Source organism: Panthera pardus, unplaced genomic scaffold, assembly GCF_024362965.1.
Source record: "Panthera pardus isolate Hobbes unplaced genomic scaffold, ASM2436296v1 HiC_scaffold_11, whole genome shotgun sequence".
Taxonomy (NCBI): Eukaryota; Metazoa; Chordata; class Mammalia; order Carnivora; family Felidae; genus Panthera; species Panthera pardus.
The window spans coordinates 21,569,350-21,592,528 of NW_026526666.1; the positions used below are offsets into that span (position 1 = coordinate 21,569,350).

The 23,179-nt window shown below is 36.5% G+C and overlaps 2 protein-coding genes across 6 annotated transcripts in view; one reads left to right on the plus strand and one right to left on the minus strand.

Annotated features, from left to right (window-relative positions):
- Positions 1–5,653, plus strand: part of LRRC39 (leucine rich repeat containing 39) — a 29,187-nt gene extending 23,534 nt beyond the window's left edge. For both annotated transcript variants that reach the window (XM_019457623.2, XM_019457622.2), the window contains exons 7-9: positions 487–639; positions 1,831–1,970; positions 5,000–5,653. In XM_019457623.2, coding sequence (XP_019313168.1) covers positions 487–639; positions 1,831–1,970; positions 5,000–5,055 — 349 coding nt within the window. In that variant the 3' untranslated portion in view covers positions 5,056–5,653. The remainder of the gene's footprint in view (positions 1–486; positions 640–1,830; positions 1,971–4,999) is intronic.
- On the minus strand, positions 3,575–23,081 carry TRMT13 (tRNA methyltransferase 13 homolog). Of its 4 annotated transcripts, XM_019457621.2 has the most exons (11): positions 22,815–23,081; positions 20,293–20,339; positions 20,138–20,204; positions 18,125–18,187; positions 17,863–17,932; positions 17,601–17,707; positions 17,085–17,252; positions 14,663–14,735; positions 9,216–9,290; positions 5,780–6,212; positions 3,575–5,476 (listed from the first exon to the last, which is right to left on the minus strand). In XM_019457621.2, exons 1-11 carry the CDS (start codon positions 22,959–22,961, stop codon positions 5,281–5,283), a joined length of 1,446 nt encoding a protein of 481 aa, XP_019313166.1. In that variant the 5' UTR covers positions 22,962–23,081; the 3' UTR covers positions 3,575–5,280. The 4 variants fall into 4 exon arrangements, with proteins under 4 accessions (XP_019313166.1, XP_053747990.1, XP_053747996.1 ...); XM_053892015.1 differs by lacking the exon at positions 17,601–17,707 and having other exon boundaries at positions 17,085–17,239; positions 22,815–22,961; XM_053892021.1 differs by lacking the exon at positions 5,780–6,212 and having other exon boundaries at positions 5,364–5,476; positions 22,815–22,961.
- Between the last annotated feature and the right edge of the window lie 98 nt (positions 23,082–23,179).

Below are 23,179 nucleotides of genomic sequence, written 5' to 3' on the forward strand. Positions count from 1 at the left end.
AGTGCATGCCAGGCATTCTGTGCACTTTACAAATGTGTGAGGAAACTCATGTGGAGATGTTAAATTGCTCAAGATCACAGTGTAAGTGTGCAGTCTAGGTTTTGAATGTAGGCAGCCTGGCCCAGAGTCTGTTATGCATACTTGTCTTGCCCTAACTGGGCATATTAATAATTTCTGATTTTTCTCCTAACACTCTAATTCAGATTAGATAACATTTACAGCAGTTCTTTAAGAAATCCTATGCAAATAGTGAAGAATTCACTAAAATACATTGGTTTCTCTTCTACCACCACATGCTGAGAACTGTAGTGTAGGTAGGGATTGACTCTGATGCAGTTTCCCTAATCAGGTAATGTGAAACCAGTTAACTGATATACTGGTTAAAGGAGATGTTATAAAAGATTACCTTTCTTTGATTTTAGGTTAAGAATCAGGGTTTTCATATTATGTATGGATTAATCATAGAAACCTCTTTTAATTCATCAGAATGCAAACTCTACATACATTATGGCTGCAACGGAATGAAATAACATGCTTGCCAGAAACAATCAGCAATATGAAAAACCTGGGTACTCTTGTTCTCAGCAACAATAAACTGCAAGATATTCCAGTGTGCATGGAAGAGATGACCAATCTGAGGTAAAAGTTGTAGACCCAAAAGTGACATGTTCCTTTCTGGTTGCAGAACACAGTAATATAGAGCAATTTTATGAATAGATTTGAGTTCTCATTCATATGAATGAATATATTTAAAAATCTTTTCCAACTTTGAAATTCTATAATCACATAAGTAGGATTCATATAACACTGGTTAAAATTATTCAAGAAAGAATCCTTGAAACAAAAGTCAAACTGGCATTATCAGCTTTAAGGAATACCCTCTGTTGGTGACATTTTTATGAAAATCGCTTTGTAACTGCTAACAAACCTCATCTACAAATAAAAGCAAAAGGTATAAAAATAGTGCTTATTTTCCTTCTAAAAGACTACTATGGACACAGGTAACCATGTTATAGAGTAAATGTGTAAGTTAATTACTCTCAGAACTCCCTCAAGTGTCTTACTTCCAAAATTTAATTTCCTAACAGAATGTAAGACATGCAAATTCACATCAAATCCTACAATTTCCAAAACAAAGTCATTCATACATTCATTTATTCATTCATTTATTCATTCATTCATCAATTCAGCAGCTACTGGGTCATGTAATTGATGGTGAAGATACAATGATAAATAAGACACAAGTAAGTCTGTAAAATATACAGAAACTAAGGGGCGCCTGGGTGGCTCAGTCAGTTGAGTGTCCAACTTCTGCTCAGGTCATGATCTCACAGTTTGTGAATTCGAGCCCTGAGTCAGGCTCTGTGCTAACAGCTGAGTCTGGAGCCTGCTTTGGATTTTGTGTCTCCCTCTCTCTGCCCCTTCCCTGCTCATGCTCTATCTCTCAAAAATAAATAAACATTAAAAAAAAAATACATACACACACACACACATACACAGAAACTTTAATTTCATAGCATTAATTGTATGTTTGAGATGCCCTGGAATTGCTCTGGGAAGTTGAACTGTTCCACATTAAATATATGGTAGGAACTAACAGTTGCTTCTATAAGCTTTGAAAATAAGTTGTCTAAAGCTAGGGTTTCTTCCTTCTAGAAAAGAAACTTAAAAGATTCTTAGGACTTATCACATCTCACCATGATGTCTGGTTATTGAAACTTTTTTTTTTTTTTTTTTAATTTACCATATTATCATTTGATCTTTTGCTAGGGAAATAAATGTTCACTTCTATGGCACCTATAAAAATACTGTTTTTTGGTGAACTGCTAGGTTTGTCAACTTCAGAGACAACCCACTGAAATTGGAAGTAACACTTCCTCCTAGTGAAAGCATAGATGAAGAAGAGGAACGGGAATTATTTGGCCTTCAGTTTATGCATATATATATACAGGAGTCACGGAGAAGAGCAGGTATGAGATTTCTTTATAACACAAGCCAAATATTTGGTAGAAGAATGTGTATATATATAAGTTCCTTTATAGATTTCTCATTACATCTTACCTTTTCCGTCAAATTTTGTCTCTTGGTCAATATTGCGGAAGGAGGGGCCCCTGGGTGGCTCAGTCGGTTAAGCATCTGGCTTTAGCTCAGGCCATGATTTCTTGGTTTGTGAGTTTGAGCCCTGCTTTGGGCTCTCTGCTGTCAGCATGGAGCCTGCTTTGGATCCTCTGCCTCCCTCTCTCTGCCCCTCCCCTGCTCATGCTCTCTCTCAAAAATAAATATTTAAAAATATATATATATATATTGTGGGAGGGAAAAAAATGAAATTCGAATCTGTTCACAATTTTGATAAAGGCTTGGAGAGAAATTGTAAATATACAGAAAATTTTTCAAGTAGAGACAGGAAACAAATTTCTTTGGCTAAGCACTTGAAGCACAACCAGATGAATGAAGACGTGCGTCTTTAAATCTTCACTACCTAATTCTATCAGTTTATTATATATTTCTGTGTACTCATGAACACTACCTTCCCTGTCATTTCTTTTTTCTTTCTACAATCCACAAATAGCAACACAATATTCTGCCTAGGGATGACTATTAAGAGAACAGAGATTTTAACCAATAGTTAAAATGTGAGGTTTTGATATATAAATTTCAATCACTTAGTCTCTGATAATTAAGAATTAAATCACTTAACTAAAGCCTTTAACTTAAACCAAGATTAGAAGAAGCCAAAGAAACAATTCTGTTAATAAAAACATTGAAACTAGAGTAATATAAATCATGGTTTTATAATTCACTAAAATGTGAAATTTTTTTGTTTTAAATGTGAAGTTTTTGAATCAAAAGGTTAAATTTATCTTCAGATAGTTACTTTGGAGAATAAGTGTAATCCAAGCAAACAAATGAGTTTTTTAGCTAGAAGAAATCATTTTTACCAACATCCAGTGGAGGATGTTAGGAAATGGTCATCTGATCTGTGACAGCAAGTCATAGAAACGATAGCACAGAAAATAGATTGGAGGAAGATAAGTAAAGTTATAGTTTGGGGCTTAGTTTGGGGTATAATTATGTAAGACAGATAGGGGACAGAACTGATGACTGAATGATGAGAAAGAGAAGACTCCAAGATTAATCTGTTTTTGGTTAGAGCAACCGGATGGATGGTGATGCTGAGATGGGGAAATGAAGTGTAGAAGCTGTTTGGTGGTAGAAGTGGAAGAGAAGTAAATTGGACATGGTTGTGGGACATGCAGGAAGAGGCAGTTGTGTAGATCCATCTAAAGCTCCTGAAGGGGTTTGCTGACCCTGCAAATTCAGCAGGTCAAGGGATACCAATATACATATCCCACATAGTCACTTCCTTAGGATATTGTAGTAAGGGAAATAAACAAGGTCAAGGAAAACAACAATCTCCACGTATAGCTTGTGTAACGACAACCTTACCTGCGCATAAAGTACTTGGAACCATTGTCAGAAACATATCATTAAGTTAAATGGGCACAGGGCTGTTATCAGCATAACTCTTATGTGTGTGTATGTATGTTTTATGAAACATAGTTGAGATTATGCCTGTTGTAGAATATTTTTTATTTCTCGGCATAAATTGTTCAATGATGCAAAACAGATTGTAAGACACAAATTAGCATTCCCTGATCCAGTAAATTCATGTAAATTATTGAATGATGTATTACTTTCATTTATGTTCTTTTGTTTGGGAAGATGAGTAATTAACTTTAGAAATAATCCAACTACCTTACTTTAACAATATTTGCATAAAAATTATAAAAGAGAAAAAAGGTTACAACTTAAGCAGAAATAATAAGACCAACGCTGCCTATTGTTATTAAAAATAGATTTGTGAATTAGTACTATAACACTTAATATTTATTGAGTATTTACATTGTGCTTGGAACTGTTCTAAGCATTTTACATACGTTATCTCATTTGTTACAACAACCTCCTGAGGTAGGTAGTATTATTATCTTCACCCTCATTTAAAAAGGAAAACTGAGGCACAAAGAGATTAAGCAGTTGCTCAAGATCATACCCTGAGGTGGTAGGGTAGGATCTGAATCTAGGCAGTCTCAGAAAACAAAGGAGATTAAAGTAGAAAGGCCAGGGATTAAAAATGGGCTAGGCTTCTTATTTAGAATTCATGTAATCATAGATCTGTTTACAGGATAAAAAAGTTACCTAAGAATATCATTATAGGATCTAAAATTAGTAATTCAGATCTTTGTCTTGGCAAAGGTACCAATGATTAAGACAATTTTTACAAGTAAAGGCAGAAATAATTCAAGAATAATATGAAGAGAGTAACAGTCCTTACCATAGGTTCAGTTTAATATCTGCTTGTGCATAGAAACTGCTTATGAGTTAAATGAGGCCTAAATGTGAAGTTGTTTTTGGTTTCATTATCTAATTTCCACTTCATTCCAAATTACTTTCCCCAAAAGGAGAGAATATACTTACAGCTGTACTTATATGTATAAAACTGTCCTTGTTAAAAGATATGATAGCTAATTAACTTCAGAAGTTATCTGCAAATTTGAATTTAATTTGTGAATGAGGTTTATCTTATCTTTTTGGAAATTCTAACTAGGTAATCAATTAAAAAATGAAGTGAAATAGCTTATTTCCCTTGAAAACATCTCTTTAGTTTTGTTGTTTGTCATGGATAAATGCAGCTAATACATAAATACAGGTATGGCTCTGGAAGTCGGAAGGTGAATTCATTAATTGTGAACATCTCTGAATTTGTTTACATTAGAAAAAAATCACAACTGATTATCCTTACCAGATCTAAATGGACAAAAAATCCATACATAAACCAAATTCTCAAATTGGCCCTTGTTATGAACTGATGATTGATCATTACATCTTGAACTTGAGAATTAAAGAGCAGTGAATAAAACCAAGGAAAAAAATTTCCAAAATTAATACAAATAGAAAGTTAGTGTGCTGGTTGTGTACTGATATGTTATGTGTGTTTCAGATAACCAAGTCAACTGTTCAACTACTTTACCAATCTCTATGGATACTGACGGATAATATAACTCAAGATGCCCTGCTGAAAAGAATTACTTTGGGAATTTGGTGAACTCAATGTTTGGACTTCTAAAGTAAAAATCAAAGCTATTGCCAAAGTTCAATGAGGCTACAATATTTTTTAAAGTTCACATTATCTGCTATGTAAATTATATTTTCATGAATATAAAAATACAATTGAAAAAATTTTTTTTGGTGGAAGACAGATGTTCAAAATTTCTTTTTCCATTAAGCACTTGTTTCTGGTGATGAAGAATGATTTGGTAAAGCAGTTAACAATACATTTTCCAAAGACACCAGAGGATCTGTATAATACTGTAAAGCAGGACTGAAACCTTTCTGCTGTAAATACTCGACTCGGCCTTGGTCAATCAGCAATTTACAAAGATGCCCTATTTTCTTCTTTTCTTCAACAGTAAGGAGCCTAAATCGAATAAACACAAAACATCATTAAAATTTGTAGGAGTTTATGAAAAAATTATTGTAGTCACTTCTATTTATTGGTAAAAGTTGCTAAGTAACCCATGATATACTAGGTGCTATGTTCCATGTTTCCAAGATACATTTTATTTATGCCACAATAAAAGTGTATTTTAACTTATTCTAAAATTGGATGGTAAAATGCATCTTCATCAATAGATTCTTGGTAACACTTATCTAAAAAAAACCTGAAGCAATAACAAAACATTTCTGCCTTAGTGTTGTGCATTTCAAAGTAGTCACTTACCCAGGCAAACTCTCAGTGCTGTCGTCCGTGATTCTGCATCCCCCATCGTCATGCTCTTCACTGTCATCACTGTGCTTATCTTTTCTCTTTGAGGTCACGTTGGAGGCTTCCAAAGATGTTTTTCGCATCCCACAAGTTGCCCAACTACTCATTCGCTGGAAGTAGTGGAAATCCACTGCTCCAAGGCCTAGAGCCCTGAAATATTCTTTGCCCACATAATGTCTCCAATCACACCTGTGGTGACAACAGAGTGCAATAACAATGCCAGCCACAGGGGTCCACTTCTCTGGGACATTTTTCTCATTTCCTTCCTTGGCCAAAGGGTTAATTTCTTTGTCTGTTTTATCATTCTTTCTGCGTTTGGCTAAAGGTTCTTCATTCCTTTCCTCACAACTGGCAGCATAGGTTTCAACCAAACATCGTAATGCAAGATCTGCAAACACAATTATGTGGCCCCCCAAACCACATCATCTTTAAAAATAAGTATTTTTTACATTTATTCAGCAGTATGGCTTCTAAAATCCCAACAATAAAACCTACTTAGCTTTATACTTGTAATAATTCACCCATGAATTATCAATTTGTTCATGTTTGCTGTGTTCTTGTTAGCATCTAATTTTCTCTGGTGACTTATTCTGCATAAAATCTACTTCCCCCCAAAAACTGTCTGAAGCTTAAGATCTAGAGTTTGTAAAAACTTTTAGTCCAACTACTTAAACTGGCTCTCATTTTTCCTGCTCTAGCTGAGGAAATGACTTGTACAGAAAAAAATTATTCATCTACACTTACATTCCAGGAAAGTTTTGAGTTTAAGAAACCCAAAGAAAAAAATTGAGGGGAAAGGCATCTGCTGAGATTTAATGTTAGGTGTGAGTCCTGAAATGTAAGGTGTTCACAGCAAAAGCTGATGAGCTGAAGAGTTGAGAAGAGGGAGTCAGACTGTGGAAAGCAGGCCTCACTGAGCAGCCTTACAGGTATTTATGTATTCATTCAGCAGTTAGTACCTTTTGTGTGCAAGCTTTGCGATGTAACGATGATTATACACATAAACTTAGAGGTGAATGTACTCCAAATTAAAATGAAAATTTTATTTATTTATTTATTTTTTCAACGTTTTTTATTTATTTTTGGGACAGAGAGAGACAGAGCATGAACGGGGGAGGGGCAGAGAGAGAGGGAGACACAGAATCGGAAACAGGCTCCTGGCTCTGAGCCATCAGCCCAGAGCCTGACGCGGGGCTCGAACTCACAGACCGCGAGATCGTGACCTGGCTGAAGTCGGACGCTTAACCGACTGCGCCACCCAGGCGCCCCTAAAATGAAAATTTTAAACCTAAAAGCTAAACAAATAGATTTTTTGATGAGTAAGACTATTTCCCACTGAAGACCACTATACTGATGACAATATTGGAAAGACCCCAAAATTATGCTGTGAAACCCATATTTTCTGTCTGATTAGACTGGCATGCTGTGCTTAGTCAATCAGAAACATAAATATTTTAAAATTGTATTACCCTCAGATGTCACCAGTGACTATTAAGTGATTTTTTTTACTAGTAAATTTAATTCAATATATGAGTTTAAGTCGACAAACATTATTGGGAGAAAGGGATAGCTAATCTATTATTTCATAAACTATTATTTCCTGACAAAATATATTCAGTCACTGTTTTATTTGTATTAGACCTAAGTAAATGATTTTCAGAAATGTGAATACCCAGAAAAACTATTAAAAGAATGAAGTTATTTTAGAATCAGAAGTAGCTTTGACAATCTATTTCAACCTCTCCTTTACAAAGAACTTAAAGGACAAAGCCACACACCAAAGAAAGGGACAAGGACACACAGCAAAGTGGTGGCCAAGATTATTCATTCACTCAAATGCTTACTGTTTCTATTATATGCCAACCATTGTGTTAGCACATTCCCTGTGCTCAAAAATTTCACAGCCCAGTGGGAGAATTAGATAAACATAGTTAACTAAATTAGCTATTATATAACAAATTGAAATACAATAAGGTAGAGATATGCAGATGGAATGACGATAAACACTATGGAAATTAGAAATTGACACAGTACAGTACATGGGAAAAGTATACAGGCTTTTAATTTGCTGACCAGTAAAGGGGCAAGCAGGAACTAGCAAAGGCTGGAAGGCAGAGGCCACACTGACAGCAGGTTGTCCTGTTAAAGACCTTGAACTTTAAGCTGTAGGTATTAGGAACTATTGAAGAGTTCTGAGGGGAAAGACATATTAGGTGTGCAGCCAATGGGTCCAAATATTAGTATTTAAAGAACAGGCAGTGGAAGGTGACCATGAGAAAACCAGAAAGAATGGCATAGATGTAGGGGAAGAATCAGGAAAGAAGAATCACAAAAGAGAAGGAAACAATTTTAAGAAGGGCAAGCAACTGCAGCAGAGATTTTTCAGTAAGACAGTAGAGTGATGAAGGGAGAATTCAGATAGAGTGAATCAAGAGGGGAAAGTGTGTGGAACAAGGAAAAATGGCCAATATATAGATTATACTTTGGAGAAACTTGAGTTAGATGGTAAGAGTAAATGAGGGTGCTTTTATTCCTCCCCAGGATAGAGTTGGCTTACTTTAGAGGCTTTTCTGAGGGTTAAATGAGATAAGGTACATGAAAGTCCTCTTAAAAACTATGAAGGACAACTCAGATATACAATATTCAAAGCCATTTCTGGCCAAATTGAGTAACATTTTATGGAGGCTCCAAGATCCCCGGATGGGAGATGAGGAAGTCAGCAGGAGCCAGGAAGAAGATGTAATAGTAGTTAACACTCGTTGAATACTAATATGCGCCAGATACTCACATGTAAGTAACCTGGTAAATTATATGTTATTATTCCTGTTTTACAGATGAGATAACCAAAGCTCAGAAAGGTTATGTAATTTGCCAAGGTTACACAGCACAGCTGAATCCCAGACTATCCGATGCTCTTTCTACTTTGCTACACCTGACAGATCTAAGTGCTAAGATAAGATCTTAGATTTTTTACCTAGCATTTCTTTTTTCATTTTCCCCAGAATCCTGGTACATAACCATCTTCTGGTAGGAGAGGTTTCAGAATCCTTCCCAAGCAACTCCTCAAAAAACTCAGTAGCTTCTGGGGTGGAATCATACAGTCTCCATAAATGATTTGTTTCCTTTTCGGTTGAAATATAACCCAAAGTCTCATGACTCAGTATTTACACATAAAACTCTTAATTCATCCTGTCAAATGGCCAAAATGAGCAGATAAATAAGAAAATGCTATATTTGATATAACACAGGGCCAGTGCTACTATGAAAATTAATGAGTTTAAGCATAAGTGGTATAAACTACTCAAGAGACTATTTCAATGTTTGGGACCATGTAAAGCTAAAACTTAATGTGTTTGTCTAGTATGTAAACATCATTAGTATGTTTACGTACCTGTTGCCACACCACACAGATGCTTTCCAATTCCTACCACGGGTAGTTTTTCTTTGCTTAGCAAAGGAATCTTGTCTGTAATAAAAGTAAATGAGAACCGAGTTAGCTCTCTTCTGAGATAAGGCATTCACATGGCATTCTGAAAGAGAGAACCAATTTGAACCTTTAGATTTTAGGGCGTGAAGAGACTGAAACAAAAACTTCACTTTAGGGACGCCGGGGTGGCTCGTCGGTTAAGCGTCCGACTTCAGCTCAGGTCATGATCTCACGGTCCGTGAGTTCGAGCCCCGCATCGGGCTCTGTGCTGACAGCTCAGAGCCTGGAGCCTGTTTCAGATTCTGTGTCTCCCTCTCTCTGTGCTCCTCCCCTGTTCATGCTCTGTCTCTCTCTGTCTCAAAAATAAATAAACGTTAAAAAAAAAAAAAAAAATTAAAAAAAAAAAACAAACTTCACTTTATTGCTGATGAATAAGAGACTCAAAGATGTAGTGACCTGATAAATACCAGCCAGAATTAGAATTAAAGTTTCTTTCTTCTTTTCTTCCCTTTTCTTTCCCTCTCGCCTTTCCTCTCAAGTTAAAGTTTCTTGACTCTTAGGCCAATGTTATTTCTTATATACTGACCCAGGACTTTCCTCTGTAGAAGCCTTATTTTGCTAAATATTATTAACACATTGATAAAAGAACTCAAAACTCTCCCTGCTAGAAGATGTATTTTGAACAAATAATACACATGATAAACATATATTAATATGTATTATACAATATTATATTGGATATTATAACTGTGTTATATGTTATATAGTTTTAAATATATCTTCATGTTCAAAAATAAAATGTTATCTTAAGCTTTTCACATTATTTTGAAAAAAGGAAATATTCATAACAGTCCTGAAAAAGTAAAAAAAAAAAAAAAAAAGTCCACAAGGTAATGCAGTGAAACGTACTACATTCATTATGGCCTCCATTTTTCCCCCATTCATTTTCCTTTTTCTAAGATTCCGAAATGAAAAGTATGCTTCCCACTACAAATCCAGCCACAGCACCTAGTACAGTGGAACAGTCCAATGGAAGTACTTAGTAAATTCAACTTTTCTGTTGCTTGCTTTCAAATGTATTATATTACATGCCAGGAGAAATTGGTACCAAGTGGAATAGTTTGCCTGTGTCAGGGAAGATAGAAGTTTAAATTAAGATAGTTCAAGAGACTTACCATCAGTTAGGGTGAAGGGAAAGGGTGTCTAAGAAAGCCCTTCTGCTTTATGCTTGAAAATTACCTCATTTCCTCTCTCCCCTATTTCTTTGGGCTTGGAAAATAGAACAGATGAACTTCTGGGAAATGATGGTAGATTGAATACAAGTATCTGGTTTGCTCCCTCCCAAAACTCTACCAACATGAGAATTAAAGGATTTCTGAAAAGGTATAAACTCACAAAATCTGAAAGAGGTCAAAAGGAGACAAAAGTGGGAAAGGCTGCGAATTAACCAAATTTATTCCACAAATCTTCAAAAGGCTTAAGAATTGGGGCCATCAGGTACCTTGGAAGTGGAGCTGAGTAGCTACAATTCCCACTTGGTAGAAGACTGCATGAATTCTCTGGAGCATCAGGAGGTCAGTGGATTGAGGGACAATAGGAAGTTGAGAGTTGAAGTATGGTAAAGGAGCAGGAATAAGTGAGTTGTGCATATGGCTTTCCCCGCTGGGTCCCAGAATGTATGCAATCAGATCTTTAACCTGTAGGCAGGTGATCAGAAGATTCTCCTCTGTGGAATCTGACCAACCCAAGAGGAAAGATCACATCTTAGGCAGATCACCCCAAAGTGGAGCTCAGAGTCAACAATTCCACCTGAGGACTTGGGAGTTCTGAGTCCCTCAATCCTAAGAACATACCATCAAGGAGCACTAGCTGTTTAAGGACAGCCTCTAAGTTGAAAGAGACAGACCAAAACAAATGGAAAAGAGCAAATTGGTGAAAGCAGATTATGAAGGGAGAATAATTCTTAAAAACCATTATTAATATCCTCAGAAAGGTAAGATATGGCAATTAAGAGAAAAGAACAAGATATAATAAAGGTAAATTCAAAGAAAAAAATCTTAGAAATGAAAACTATGATAGGAGAAATTAATTGGGAAAATTTTAGAAAGTATAGAAAAGAGACCAAAAGACATAAAACAAAGAATTCAAGAGGAGTAGAAAACCATCCCAGTAGGTCTAATAGCTAAATCATGAGAAAAAAATTTTTTTGAGACAGAAAGAGTATGCAAGAGAGGCAGAGAGAGAGGAAGATAGGCTCTGAACCACCACTGCAGAGTCTGATGTGGTGCTTGAACCCATGATCTGAGATCGTGACCTGAGCCAAAACCAAGAGTCAGATGCCTAAACAACTGAGTCACCCAGGCACCCCAAATCATAGGAATTGTTATGTAAAGGGAGAAAAGAGAAAGTAGTGTAGAGAAAATCATGAAAGAAAGAATGCCAAGGAAATTTCCCAGAAAGCTGAGAGTACTAGAATATCTAAATCAGGATTTTTCATCTTTGGCATTATGGACTTTTTGGCCCCAATAATTTTGTTGTGGGGAGCTATTCTATACCTTACAGGATATTTAGCAGGACTCTGGTCTAGGAGGCTCTCTGGCCTGTATTAGATGCCAGCAGCATACCCACAGCTATGACAACCAAAAATGTCTCAGACAGTGCCAAAGTACCCTGGTGGACAAAATGGCCTCCACTTGAGAACCTCTGCTATAAACGGAAGAGTCCAGCACAATGGACAAAAATATAACCACATGAAGGCACATCCCTGTGAAAATTTATAACACTGACAACAAAGAAGGGCCTATAAAATTTCAACAAAAAAGCAGAACACATACAAGGGAACAAGATTCAGAATGGCACTGAATGTTTAAACAATACTAGTGGAATAAACTTTCAAAATTCTAAAGGAAAATGATTTTCAACCTTGAAATACAAATCCCCAGGCAAGTCAAGTGTAAGGCAAAATAAAAGATATTTTCGGACAAGGCAAGGTCTCAAATGCATTGTTTCTCAGGAAGCTATAGGAAGAGATGCTCTGCCCGAAGAAAGAGTAACTCGACAGAGGAAGATGTGGGAAAAAATATGGAAAAAGAAATTCCCATCCAGAGAGTCGAAGAAATCCCTAGGATGAGACTGAAGAGAGTTTTAATGCTGATCATTGTGCGCCAAGAACAGAGGGCATCCAGTCTGGATTGGAACATGTCTGAAGGATACAGGGGAGAATTATTTTAGGAAGATGGAAAGTAATAGAATACTTGATGAATGTATTACAACAAATACATTTTTAAAAACCAAGTAAACAAAATTATAAATTATTAATTTATCAACAACAACAAAAAACTGTACAGGAAAAAGTAATTTAATACATGTTCCTGTGGTAAAAAAAAAATGATGACTTAATCTTCAGTGCATATTAGAAATATGAGGAATGGGAAGTGTTTGCACTTGAGGCGGGGCAGGAGTAGAAAATCTTTATCTTCCACTGGGAAAAACCAGCAGATAATGGTTGGAAAAAAAAAAGGAGCAGCAAAAACAAAAGCCTGTTGTTAGACACTTGAGATAAATATAAAAATTCACCTGTAAGATGTAAATGTGGTTGGATTTAAAGAAAGAACCATGGCAGGGAGGAAGTGGTTGGTGCTGTTTTTATAAAAACTTGAGAACTTGTAGCACTATTTGACTCTTGACCACACATATGTAAGTTTAAGAAAAGCCCAAAAAAGAAAAACAATAAATGAAGAAAAAAACAAAGGGGGGATGTCTCTGGTGAACTCTTTCAACAGAAACTTCCTGTTCTTCCTCTTTCCCTAAAATGATGAATAGTCAATTCCAACTGTGCCCCCAGGAAGAGAAGTCCTCTCACTGAATGTCATCTTCTCATTTCAAAATTACCTTTAATCCCTCTCAGTGTCTCATTAAGTCTTTTATTTTCAATATCAAGAAAAAGCCAAAGTATGGAAGTCTGCAGATCATGACCTGAGCCAAAGCAGACACTTACTTGACCAAGCCACCCAGGCGCCCGTATGATTCACATTTTCAATGGTGGCTATATTTTTAGGTAGGTCATTGTTTAGCAGGAGAGAGATTTTTCAACTGGTACAAATTCTAAAAGGGCAGTAGTGAACTAGATTGTAGATATTTGCTCCCTATTAATCTCTCTTATTTTGGTTTACAATATAGAATGGGGGCACAGAATAGTCATACAGAAACTTAGAAATATGGTAGGCTACTTTTCAGTAATGCTTAATAAGAATTCAACACCTACCATAAAAACTTGTCTAGAATTTTCAATTTTAGAAAAGTAATATACTCAGTTAAATAATTTTAAATACAGTGATTTATACATAAATGCTGGGTTGCTTTACAAAGCTGTATTAATTAGTGGGATGCAAGAGGTTACTAGGACATGTCTATATTAATATGAAAAACTATAAAAAGGTACAGAAAGGAACAAAGAGTAGGACTGAAGGGTGTGTGTGTGTGTGTGTGTGTGTGTGTGTGTGTGTACAAAATGGGACTTACAGAGAGATGAATTATTTCCTTTGCTATTTTCTAGGAAGTATCTTTTGCCATCAGCTAGACAAAGAACTACCTTAATTCTTTAACACTTTAGGTAAAGTCATGTTAATTATAGGTAGAAGGCTAGTGTATGGTATGAACAGACTCATAATTAAACAAGACAAACAAATAATATAGGGACATATTATTAGCGCTTTTAAACTCTTTCCTAATATGACACTTCATTTCTAATTGATACTGAAACCCCATTTAAAATTTTTTTTTTCAACGTTTTTAATTTATTTTTGGGACAGAGAGAGACAGAGCATGAATGGGGGAGGGGCAGAGAGAGAGGGAGACACAGAATCGGAAACAGGCTCCAGGCTCCGAGCCAACAGCCCAGAGCCTGACGCGGGGCTCAAACTCACGGACCGCGAGATCGTGACCTGGCTGAAGTCGGACGCTTAACCGACTGCGCCACCCAGGCGCCCCTGAAACCCCATTTTAAAAAGTTCCAACCCTGGGGTGCCTGAGTGGCTCAAGTCGGTTGAGCGTCCGACTCTTGATTTTGGCTCAGGTTGTGATCCGAGGGTTGTGGGACCGAGCCCACATGTCAGGCTCCATGCTGAGCGTGGAGCTTGCTTAAGATTCTCTTTCTTTCTCCCCCTCTGTCCCTCTCCCTCTCTTGCATGCTTGCTCTCTTTAAAAAAAAAAAAAAAAAAGGGAAAAAAGTTCCAACGCTAATTCAATTTACATTCATTCAAATGTTAGATATAACATTTTATGTTAACAACGCATTAATTTTAGTTTGTCTTCACTGAAGTACTGTTCTGCATGATTGGATTTCTAAGCAACCCTCAGAATTTGAAACTTCTATGATTTATGGTAGAGCAACTGAAAGTTATGCAACTTACTCAAACACAAGTGCTGAATATCAATTTGAAGTCTCTCAAACACTGAATTTTTCTTCCTGTGTTTGCCATCTACCTGCACAAAAATAACATTATCATAAGAATGGTTTTTTATATTTAAAAAGATTTCTATTTGTTTTCAAAATTTGGAGGAAATAATTTCCCATCTTATTTTTTAATACTTAAAAAACAGAATCACTAATTAAAAAATTTAAGATTATATATTCTTTGATGAAAACTCTAAAACAGTATCATACATTTTTAAAAGCCTTGAAAATTTTATAAATTTTTATGTATCATTATTTCCTTTAACTCTAAAATGTCCCAATTCACTGATGAAGGAACTAAGGTTCAAAGATGTTAAGTGACTAACTTAAGGTTATTTGCCAGCTCCTTTGCCTTTGCTAGCCCATAATACACTATTTTTGGCTCATTCCGCTTACTCTCTCTGAAAGATCACAATCACCATTCTGATCTATGTCTATGTGCCTGTGACTTACAAATCTACACTGTGGCCCAGATCTTTTTGATGAGCACCAGGCACATACCCAGTTGTGAACTAGAAAGTTCTACTTCAACAGCAAAATCATTCAAAACTAAATTCATCATTACTCTCTCCGAACCTATTCTTCCTCTTCTCCTTGTATATTCCCTCTTTCGGGTAAAAGGCACCACAAGTCGCTTAAAGCCATAAAGTGTCACCCGAAATAACTCCTCTCTCATACTTAATGACTAATAAATCAACAAGTCTCCCTGCTTCCAAATACTTAGCATTTCTCACACTTTTTTTCTCTTCTCCATCCTACTGCAACAGCCTCAGCTCTGGTTCATGTCTTACTTGAATTACTGGATAATTAATCTTATCATTAATCTCTCATTAATCTTCTGCTATATCTTTAATGGTACTGTTAGGATGAACTTTTAAAAAGCCTTTCTTGGGGCGCCTGGGTGGCTCAGTCGGTTAAGCATCCGACTTCGGCTCAGGTCACGATCTCACGGTCCGTGGGTTCGAGCCCCGCGTCGGGCTCTGGGCTGATGGCTCAGAGCCTGGAGCCTGCTTCCAATTCCGTGTCTCCCTCTCTCTGCCCCTCCCCCGTTCATGCTCTGTCTCTCTCTGTCTCAAAAATAAATAAACATTAAAAAAAAAAATTTAAAAAGCCTTTCTTGGGGCACCTGGGTGGTTCAGTCAGTTGAGTGTCTGACTTTGGCTCAGGTCATGACCTCATGGTTTGTGGCTTTATGTCCTATGTTGGGCTCTGTGCTGACAGCTTGGAGCCTGGAGCCTGCTTTGGATTCTCTCTCTCTCTCTCTCTCTCTCTCTCTCAAAAATAAACATTAAAAATAATAAAATAAAACAAAACAAAAAAAGCCCTTTTAGTTTCTTCGCCAACTTTTACATTTACATATTCTTTCAATCTCCTCTCAGCAGTTATTTCCTCTAGGAAACCTTCTGTGACCCACACTACACTAAGGCTGGTGTTCTATCTTCATGCTCCTAAGGGCTTCTAGTACTCACCATTATCATAAGAGGCTTATTAGCAAACTGAACCGAAATACTCGTAAGTCTACCCCCTAGATGTAAGCTTCTCAAAGACAAGAACTAAACTTGTTCTCCTGTATCCCCAGCATGTAGCCGGCTAAAGTCAAATGCCTTCCCTTGGCATAAAATATGACACCTTTCAGAGTCTAGCCCTCCTCTCCCATCTCATCACCACTGAACTCTACTTGGAACCATGCATTCCCATCATAGAGAAATGTTCCCATGTTTCCCTGTTGTTTCAGGTATTTGGTTATGTTGTTCATACTTCCTAGAATGCTTCTTAAACCCTCTATCTAGGAAATGTGATTCTCCTTTCAAGACAGAGCTCAGGCATCACCTTTCCTGTATAGCCATTTGCATCCCTTCCCTGCAATAAAACATGTCACTCCCTCTTCTGAACCTACACTGTACTTTGTACAGTTTTTTTTCATATTTTGATACTTCTCTATAATTCATTTGTCTTTCCTTTCTAAATATAAATAATAGAGCGTAGGGACTTGTCTTGACTTCCACTCAATGTCTATCATGGTGCCTAATGGTATGTTCAGTAAATGTTTACTGAATGAATAGTTAGTAGGTGGCACAGGTAGGTTAGGACCTAAGACTTTTAACTCCTAGCTTGAGCTTGGCCCTTTCCACATATTTTCTTATCTCTGCAAATAGTTTTAAGAACTCAGCTCAATGGACTATCAAAATTTAGATTAAAAAATGACCTTCAGTTTAGGTCATGAATATAATCAGAATAAAAAGCTACATCAAATTAACGCAAAACATTCATTTTCTTAAAACGACATGTTTCTCAGTATCATTCTTTCTTTCTTTTTTTTTTTTTAATAAGAAAAGTGCAAAGTTTGGTTATTAATATACTGTCATGGTTTCACTTGCCTTGAATCTCGTGGTCACCTTTTCTACTAGGATGAAGTGAACTTTTTCAGCATCTTTTAAGGCAATATCAACCCAATGAGACAATTTTCCTTTTCCTGCTCCAAACTCAACAAAACATCTTCTTGGACCAAGTAACTTTAATTTTTCAATGTTACCTAAAATAGAAGCCTGCAAACTTCACAAGATTATTTTATAAACTAGAGCAAACACATTTGGCTCAAGGGGGAAAACATCAAGGTAATTTCTACATATGGCAGCATGTGCACATTGGTAATTTTTGTTTGGCTTTAAATTTTTTTCTCTTGCTTTAAGATTTTTAAAACACAGTACTCAGAACCATATCCATGCCAAAAGTTTTTAATATATGTTTCCACATATTTTTGAAATGGAAAGATTCTGTACTCTGAAAGATAAACTAAACAAAATCTCATTAATAACTATATTTAGAAAGAATGTTAGCTTTTGACAAATGAACAAAAGGCCAATTTTAGCATAGTTACTATGGCCTAAACATACCTGCTGTTTCAGGTGTTTGGTTGCAGAATCACCATTTTTAGGGTCATTAAGGGCATCATGCAATGCTGGATGGGACATAATTTGATCTTTAAGTGTAGAGTTCAAACCTGTGCCAAATATAAGCACAATAGCTTAAGCAACCAAACATGAAACCGTAGGGCTCTGAACAATGGTAGTAACATTTTTTAAACCACATTGGTATCAACTCATAAAGCACCTAATTATTCCAAAAATTTTAACTTGCAACTGGAGGCAGACTTACCTTCGCTTGCTTTCCGCAATTTCTTAATTAAGTTTTCCAACTGCTCTTCAGAGAGAGAAGAAATTGGAACCTATATACAAGAATGGGGTATGAGCTGGTTTGGGAACTAACCATCACTAATAATATGGATTCTATAGAAAAAATACATTCTAAATTCAAAACAATTAATTTATTCCAAACAAAAAGTGGAACATAGCTTATTCCCAGTGTGGAGACAGCTTACAAACACCTTTTAAAATTAAATATTAAATCAAGTACTTACTAATTGTTCAGGTATTTCTGTTTCATCTTTTAAGCCTGCATTAATATCTTGAATAAAGAAGTCCTTAATAAAAACAAAACCACAACAATACTGTTATTAATGTGAAGAGCTCACAAAAATTAAGCTGAAAAACTGATACTTCTTTTTTTCCCATACCCTGTACCTGCCATCCTCCCTTTCTCCCATTTAGGAATAAAATAATCACTGAGCACCTACTGCGGTCCTTAATTTGCTTTAGGTGTCAAGGATTCACCATAGCAGAGAACACAACAAAAATCTCTATGTCCTCATAGATCTTATATTCTAGTGAGTCGTTATCTGAATAAATGTGTATAGTCTAAAGAAACTCATTAGTAATTTTTGTTAAAGTTTTCACTTGTCTATAGCATATAGACCGAAGGTTGTCAATTTTGCGTATGGTGTAAGAGTAAAAAACAACAAAGTACCAACTATATACGGCTATTTAGCAGAGAAGCAGTAGGTCCAAAAGCAGATTAAGATATAGGTATTACAAAGCTTTAGGTCTGGTTTCTTCTATTTTATGTATTTTTGTGTGATATAATAAGTATCTTTAATTTTTTTTATTAAACGGTGGGAACAGCTCACCCTTTAATGTCAGTGTCACCTATAGTTCTGTGCTTGGTCTCATGCTCTATCACCTGCTACCTCTGGAGTCTCCTCTTCTACTCAGCTCTCCCCTTGTATTCTATACTCCAGTCATGTGCAATGCCCAATCCCAGACAAGGCTATCAGCTCTCTCACTTCTAGGCCCTTACATATGTTTTTTTCCCTATCTGGTAGGTTCTCCTTTGACCTGTAGGTCTCATATGTGATACTCCTTCAGAGAAGCCTCCTGACTCCTTCCCCATCTCTTTCACCCCCTATTTCTCCCAAAAAAGGATTAGGTTCATCTCCTTTATTCTTTCATAGCACTCTGTACTTAATCAATTTTAACACAGACAATATTGTATTTTTTGTCTCTCCCACTAGACTGTAATGTTCTTATAGCCAGGGTGCTTGGTACAATGTCTGGCATAAATGTTCAATTAATATCTGTGGAATTCCTCAATTAATATCTGTGGAGTTCCTCCCTCACCCTTCTAATCTCTTACCCTGGGTAACTTAAAAATCCAAGGCCTATAACCTGTATGTACTTGGCCTCCAAATTAACTACTCTACTGACTTTCAGACTCACATATCCAACTCTCGGTTTTTAGCCACTGAGTTTTATTGATTCTGCTACCTAAATAATTCTTGCATTTATTCTCTACCCTTTTCTATTCTCTTTCATTTAGTCTCTTATCATGTCCCACCGGGATTTCAGCAACAGCTTTTAACTAGTCATTCTAATTCCAAGCCATCCTTCCACACTGCTCTGAAAGTTCTGTAAGAGGTAAATATGGCCATTCCATTCCCTAGCTTAAAATCTTTCAGTAGTTCCCCACATCTTTCAGAATAAAGTCCAAGTTCCTTGAAAATCTCAATGTAGTTTCTCATTTTCTGCCTTTGTACATACAGTTCTTTCCACCTAGAAGGACTCCTCTTCCTTTTGTTTGCCAAATCAAGACTCAGCTCAAGTGTTTTTCTCTCTGGGAAGTTTTTCTTGACCCCTTGGCTATAATTTTAAGTTTTATACAAGTCTGTGCTCTTATCACATATTTACTTCTTTGATTGAACTTATTAAATAATATCCATTATTTACAAGTTTACTTTCAAACTCCTTAAAGGCTGGGACCGTATTTTATTGAAATAAATTTAGTAAGCACTAAATAAATATTTTGAATAAATTGTGAAATTATTTTCTAAATGACACTCCTGTTGCATAAAATTCTATTATCTGAATTAGGACTACAAGTGGATTCATAGTCTATATATATACTCAAATGCATTTACTACATTCAAGTCTCCTGAGGCCAGAGCCTTGTTAAATATTCACATTTGTAATCAACTAAGTACATATAAACATTATATACCACACATTTCACCACTCAGTTTTACTGATCAAACACTTACAGGTTTTGGCTTCTCTCTTGAGTTACACTTTTTCAAATGTTTTGCTAGTTGATCTTCATATACTGTGCTAAATTTAAAGAGAAAATTATTTAAAATAAGACTTGTGACAGTTAATCTTTCTAGCATAGAAAAACCCTTATCTGACCCATACTTACTGTTTTGGATCTAAAGGACACAGAATTCTCTTCCGAGCATTTTCTTCCTAATAAAGAAAAATGATGTATTTATTTGTATAAAAAAAATATCACATTCGTTGCTTACAGATACTAAATATAATTTCAGTGTAATCATAAGCTTATGCATTCCCAAAACAAGGTAAGGAAACCTTAAAAGGACATTAATAAAACACTGGCAAAATCAGGTCACAGAGTTTGACAACAAAAATCTCCAACATAGCCGGTTTATGTATACATGAGCAAATACTGCTTTGGACAACAAGGGTTTATAACTTCAAATAGGTTATAGAGAAGGTCTACTTATGGAATTTTGAATCTATAATAGCACTGACTATAATTTGCACTATTCCTTTAGGCACCTCGAAGAAAAATCTGCTGCCGATTTAAAATATGACATGTGATGGATTTTAAGGTGCATTCTGATTTCAGAGATGTTAAAATGTGAGAAAAAGAAGTTATCTTAGAAACAATAAAATATGGTATTTTAACCATTTGGTATGTGGCCATAATCCTACTGGCTTTGCAAGTTTTCAGTATAGCACAGCTATAGCCCATTTGTTTCTAAGTTACGTGAATTTAACTACATGTGCTAGAGAAAAACCAAAGGAGAATTAATAGTGCTAGCAATTCTATTCAATATTCTTATGAATCTGTATGCAACAGGATAGTGTAATAGTTACAATCATAGGTCAGTAGGATTGCCTAGGATTGATCTATCAACTTCTAACTCAATGACCTGAGGTAGTCTCATTGCCTCATCTAAAAGATGAGAGTATGTCTCACCTCCTAAGGCTTGTAAGAATTAAGTGAGCTAATATTAAAAGTACATTTAAAAAACTGCTTGGCATGTTGTTGGCCATATAGTAAATGCTAACTGTTCACTGTTATTAACAATTCTTTTTTCAGTTTATTTCAGTTCTGAATGCCTCCCAGTATACCCATGAAATGACTGAATTTCATGGGAAGGCTAAGAGACTTTTCAATATTTTTTGAAAAACTGTGCATTATTCTTCCTTATTTGCTGACTCTAAAATACAACCTCCATGAAAAGGGAAGACTCTACGTTGACTCCCCAAAGCCTAACCATAGAATTGGGGGAAAAAAGCACTTTTATTATTTGGGTTTAGAAACTGGGTTTCTCAACCTTGGCGCTACTGACATTTTGGGCTGGGTAATTCTGTTTTGTGGGGCGCTGTCCTCCGCATCATAGGATATTTAGCGGCATCTTTGGCTTTATCTAATAGGTGCCAGGAACACTCTCCTCAGTTGTGACAACCAAAATGTTGCAAACATTGCCAAGGGTCTGCTGGGGGGCAAAATCACCTTCAGTTAAGAAGCAGTGGGTAAGAAAACAACAACAAACAGTGGGTAAAAATGTGTACAAGAGGTCTCAACTACATATGATACTTCAGACAAAAAGATGGAAACATACACCCCATTATATCATAAATCACAGATTCAGTAGGATGCCACATTGAAAACCAAATCGTGTCATGCAAAGTGTTTTCACTTATCTTGCAATCTTTCCTCAAGGGACCAGTAACAACATTCCTTCCTCTCCAGGAATACCAATCAGCTTGTAAGGATCTAGGCATATTCTACTACTGTCACCAACTGCATTCATCTTCCAGATGTCTCATTAAGGTGAAATAGAAGGTTTCAGAGTGAGAACAAAACTTTCTTCTATCAGAAATCCCATTTTTTGATCAAGGGATGTTTATCTCATCTTTAAATATGTAAGTGGACTGGGCAGTTTAAATAAGTGTTCAAGGGTCAACTGTATATCGTTTGACAGTACAATTATATGTATAACTGTATTATCAAACAAAATTGTACCGTTCCTGTTACCGATTTGAAAAAGAGCCAATTCTTACATGATTTTAAATCTTTCCTTACCCCTTTCAGCAGTTATGTTACTTTCAAAAGATTGTACTCTAAATAAATATTTCTTACGTTTTTATTTTAATCACTCGGTGCTCATTAGAAGTGCACTCCTTAATCCCCATCACCTATTTCACCCATCTCCTCTTTGGTAACCATCAGTTTGTTTTCAACAATTAAAGACTCGTATGTATAAATAAATTTTTTTCAAAAGTTTCTCAACCGCATTCACAAAGAAGTGATTATCACTCACAAAACAATCAGAACACAATTAGTGAAACCTTGCGATCTTTGACCACTATTCTTTCTAAACTACCTTTACCCCTCAGGAAAGGGGAGAGTGGGCGGAGTGTAAGAGACGGTGGTCTGGAGTAAAATTAAGATCTAGTATTGCCAAGAGTTAGGATCAAAATGAACGGGTTACTACTGGCGCTGCTCTACTTAGTACAAGAAACCACTGCACTTCACTAAGACTCATCATCGCTCCCTAGGGAGAGCAGGACTGCGCTTAGTACAGGAAAATCTAGAATATCCAGGGTGACAGCAGAAATCTGTCAGAAGCGAGGGGCCGGACCAAGAAACTTATTTCCAACTCTCGAGAGGGTAGGGTAATACCAGACCTCCGCGGCTCCAGCGTGTTCCCCACAGAACCTTTTCCCCGCTGCCACCACCATCCTGCAGAACCGCTTCTTCTTTTCTACGTAGTAACTGCATCGACCCTCAGCTGGAAAGTCAGTCGTGTGGGGGGTCGACGCAGAAGCCGCCATAATTCAGAGTTCGTTTGGAATGGCAAACATTAGGCGAAGGGAAGAAAAGTTCTCCGCTTCCCTTGGGTCCTCTTCCCTTAACAAATATGGCCACCGCGAGTCCCGCCACGCAGGCTAATACCCGGAACTGCCGACCGTCTCCTGCAAAACCGGAAAAAACTGATGGTGGCTGACGAGGTCCAAATCTCCTGCACCTTCCCTCGGTTTCTGTTATCCCC

Coding starts and splice junctions, on each gene's coding strand:
- TRMT13 (XM_019457621.2), bottom strand. CDS start 22,961: ATGGCGGCTTCTGCGTCGACCCCCCACACGACTGACTTTCCAGCTGAG. Junction 14,736..17,084: donor AGGTGACCACGAGATTCAAG/GCAAGTGAAACC, acceptor ATTTTTGTGCAG/GTAGATGGCAAACACAGGAA. Junction 9,291..14,662: donor TATTCAGCACTTGTGTTTGA/GTAAGTTGCATA, acceptor CTTTTATTACAG/ACAAGATTCCTTTGCTAAGC.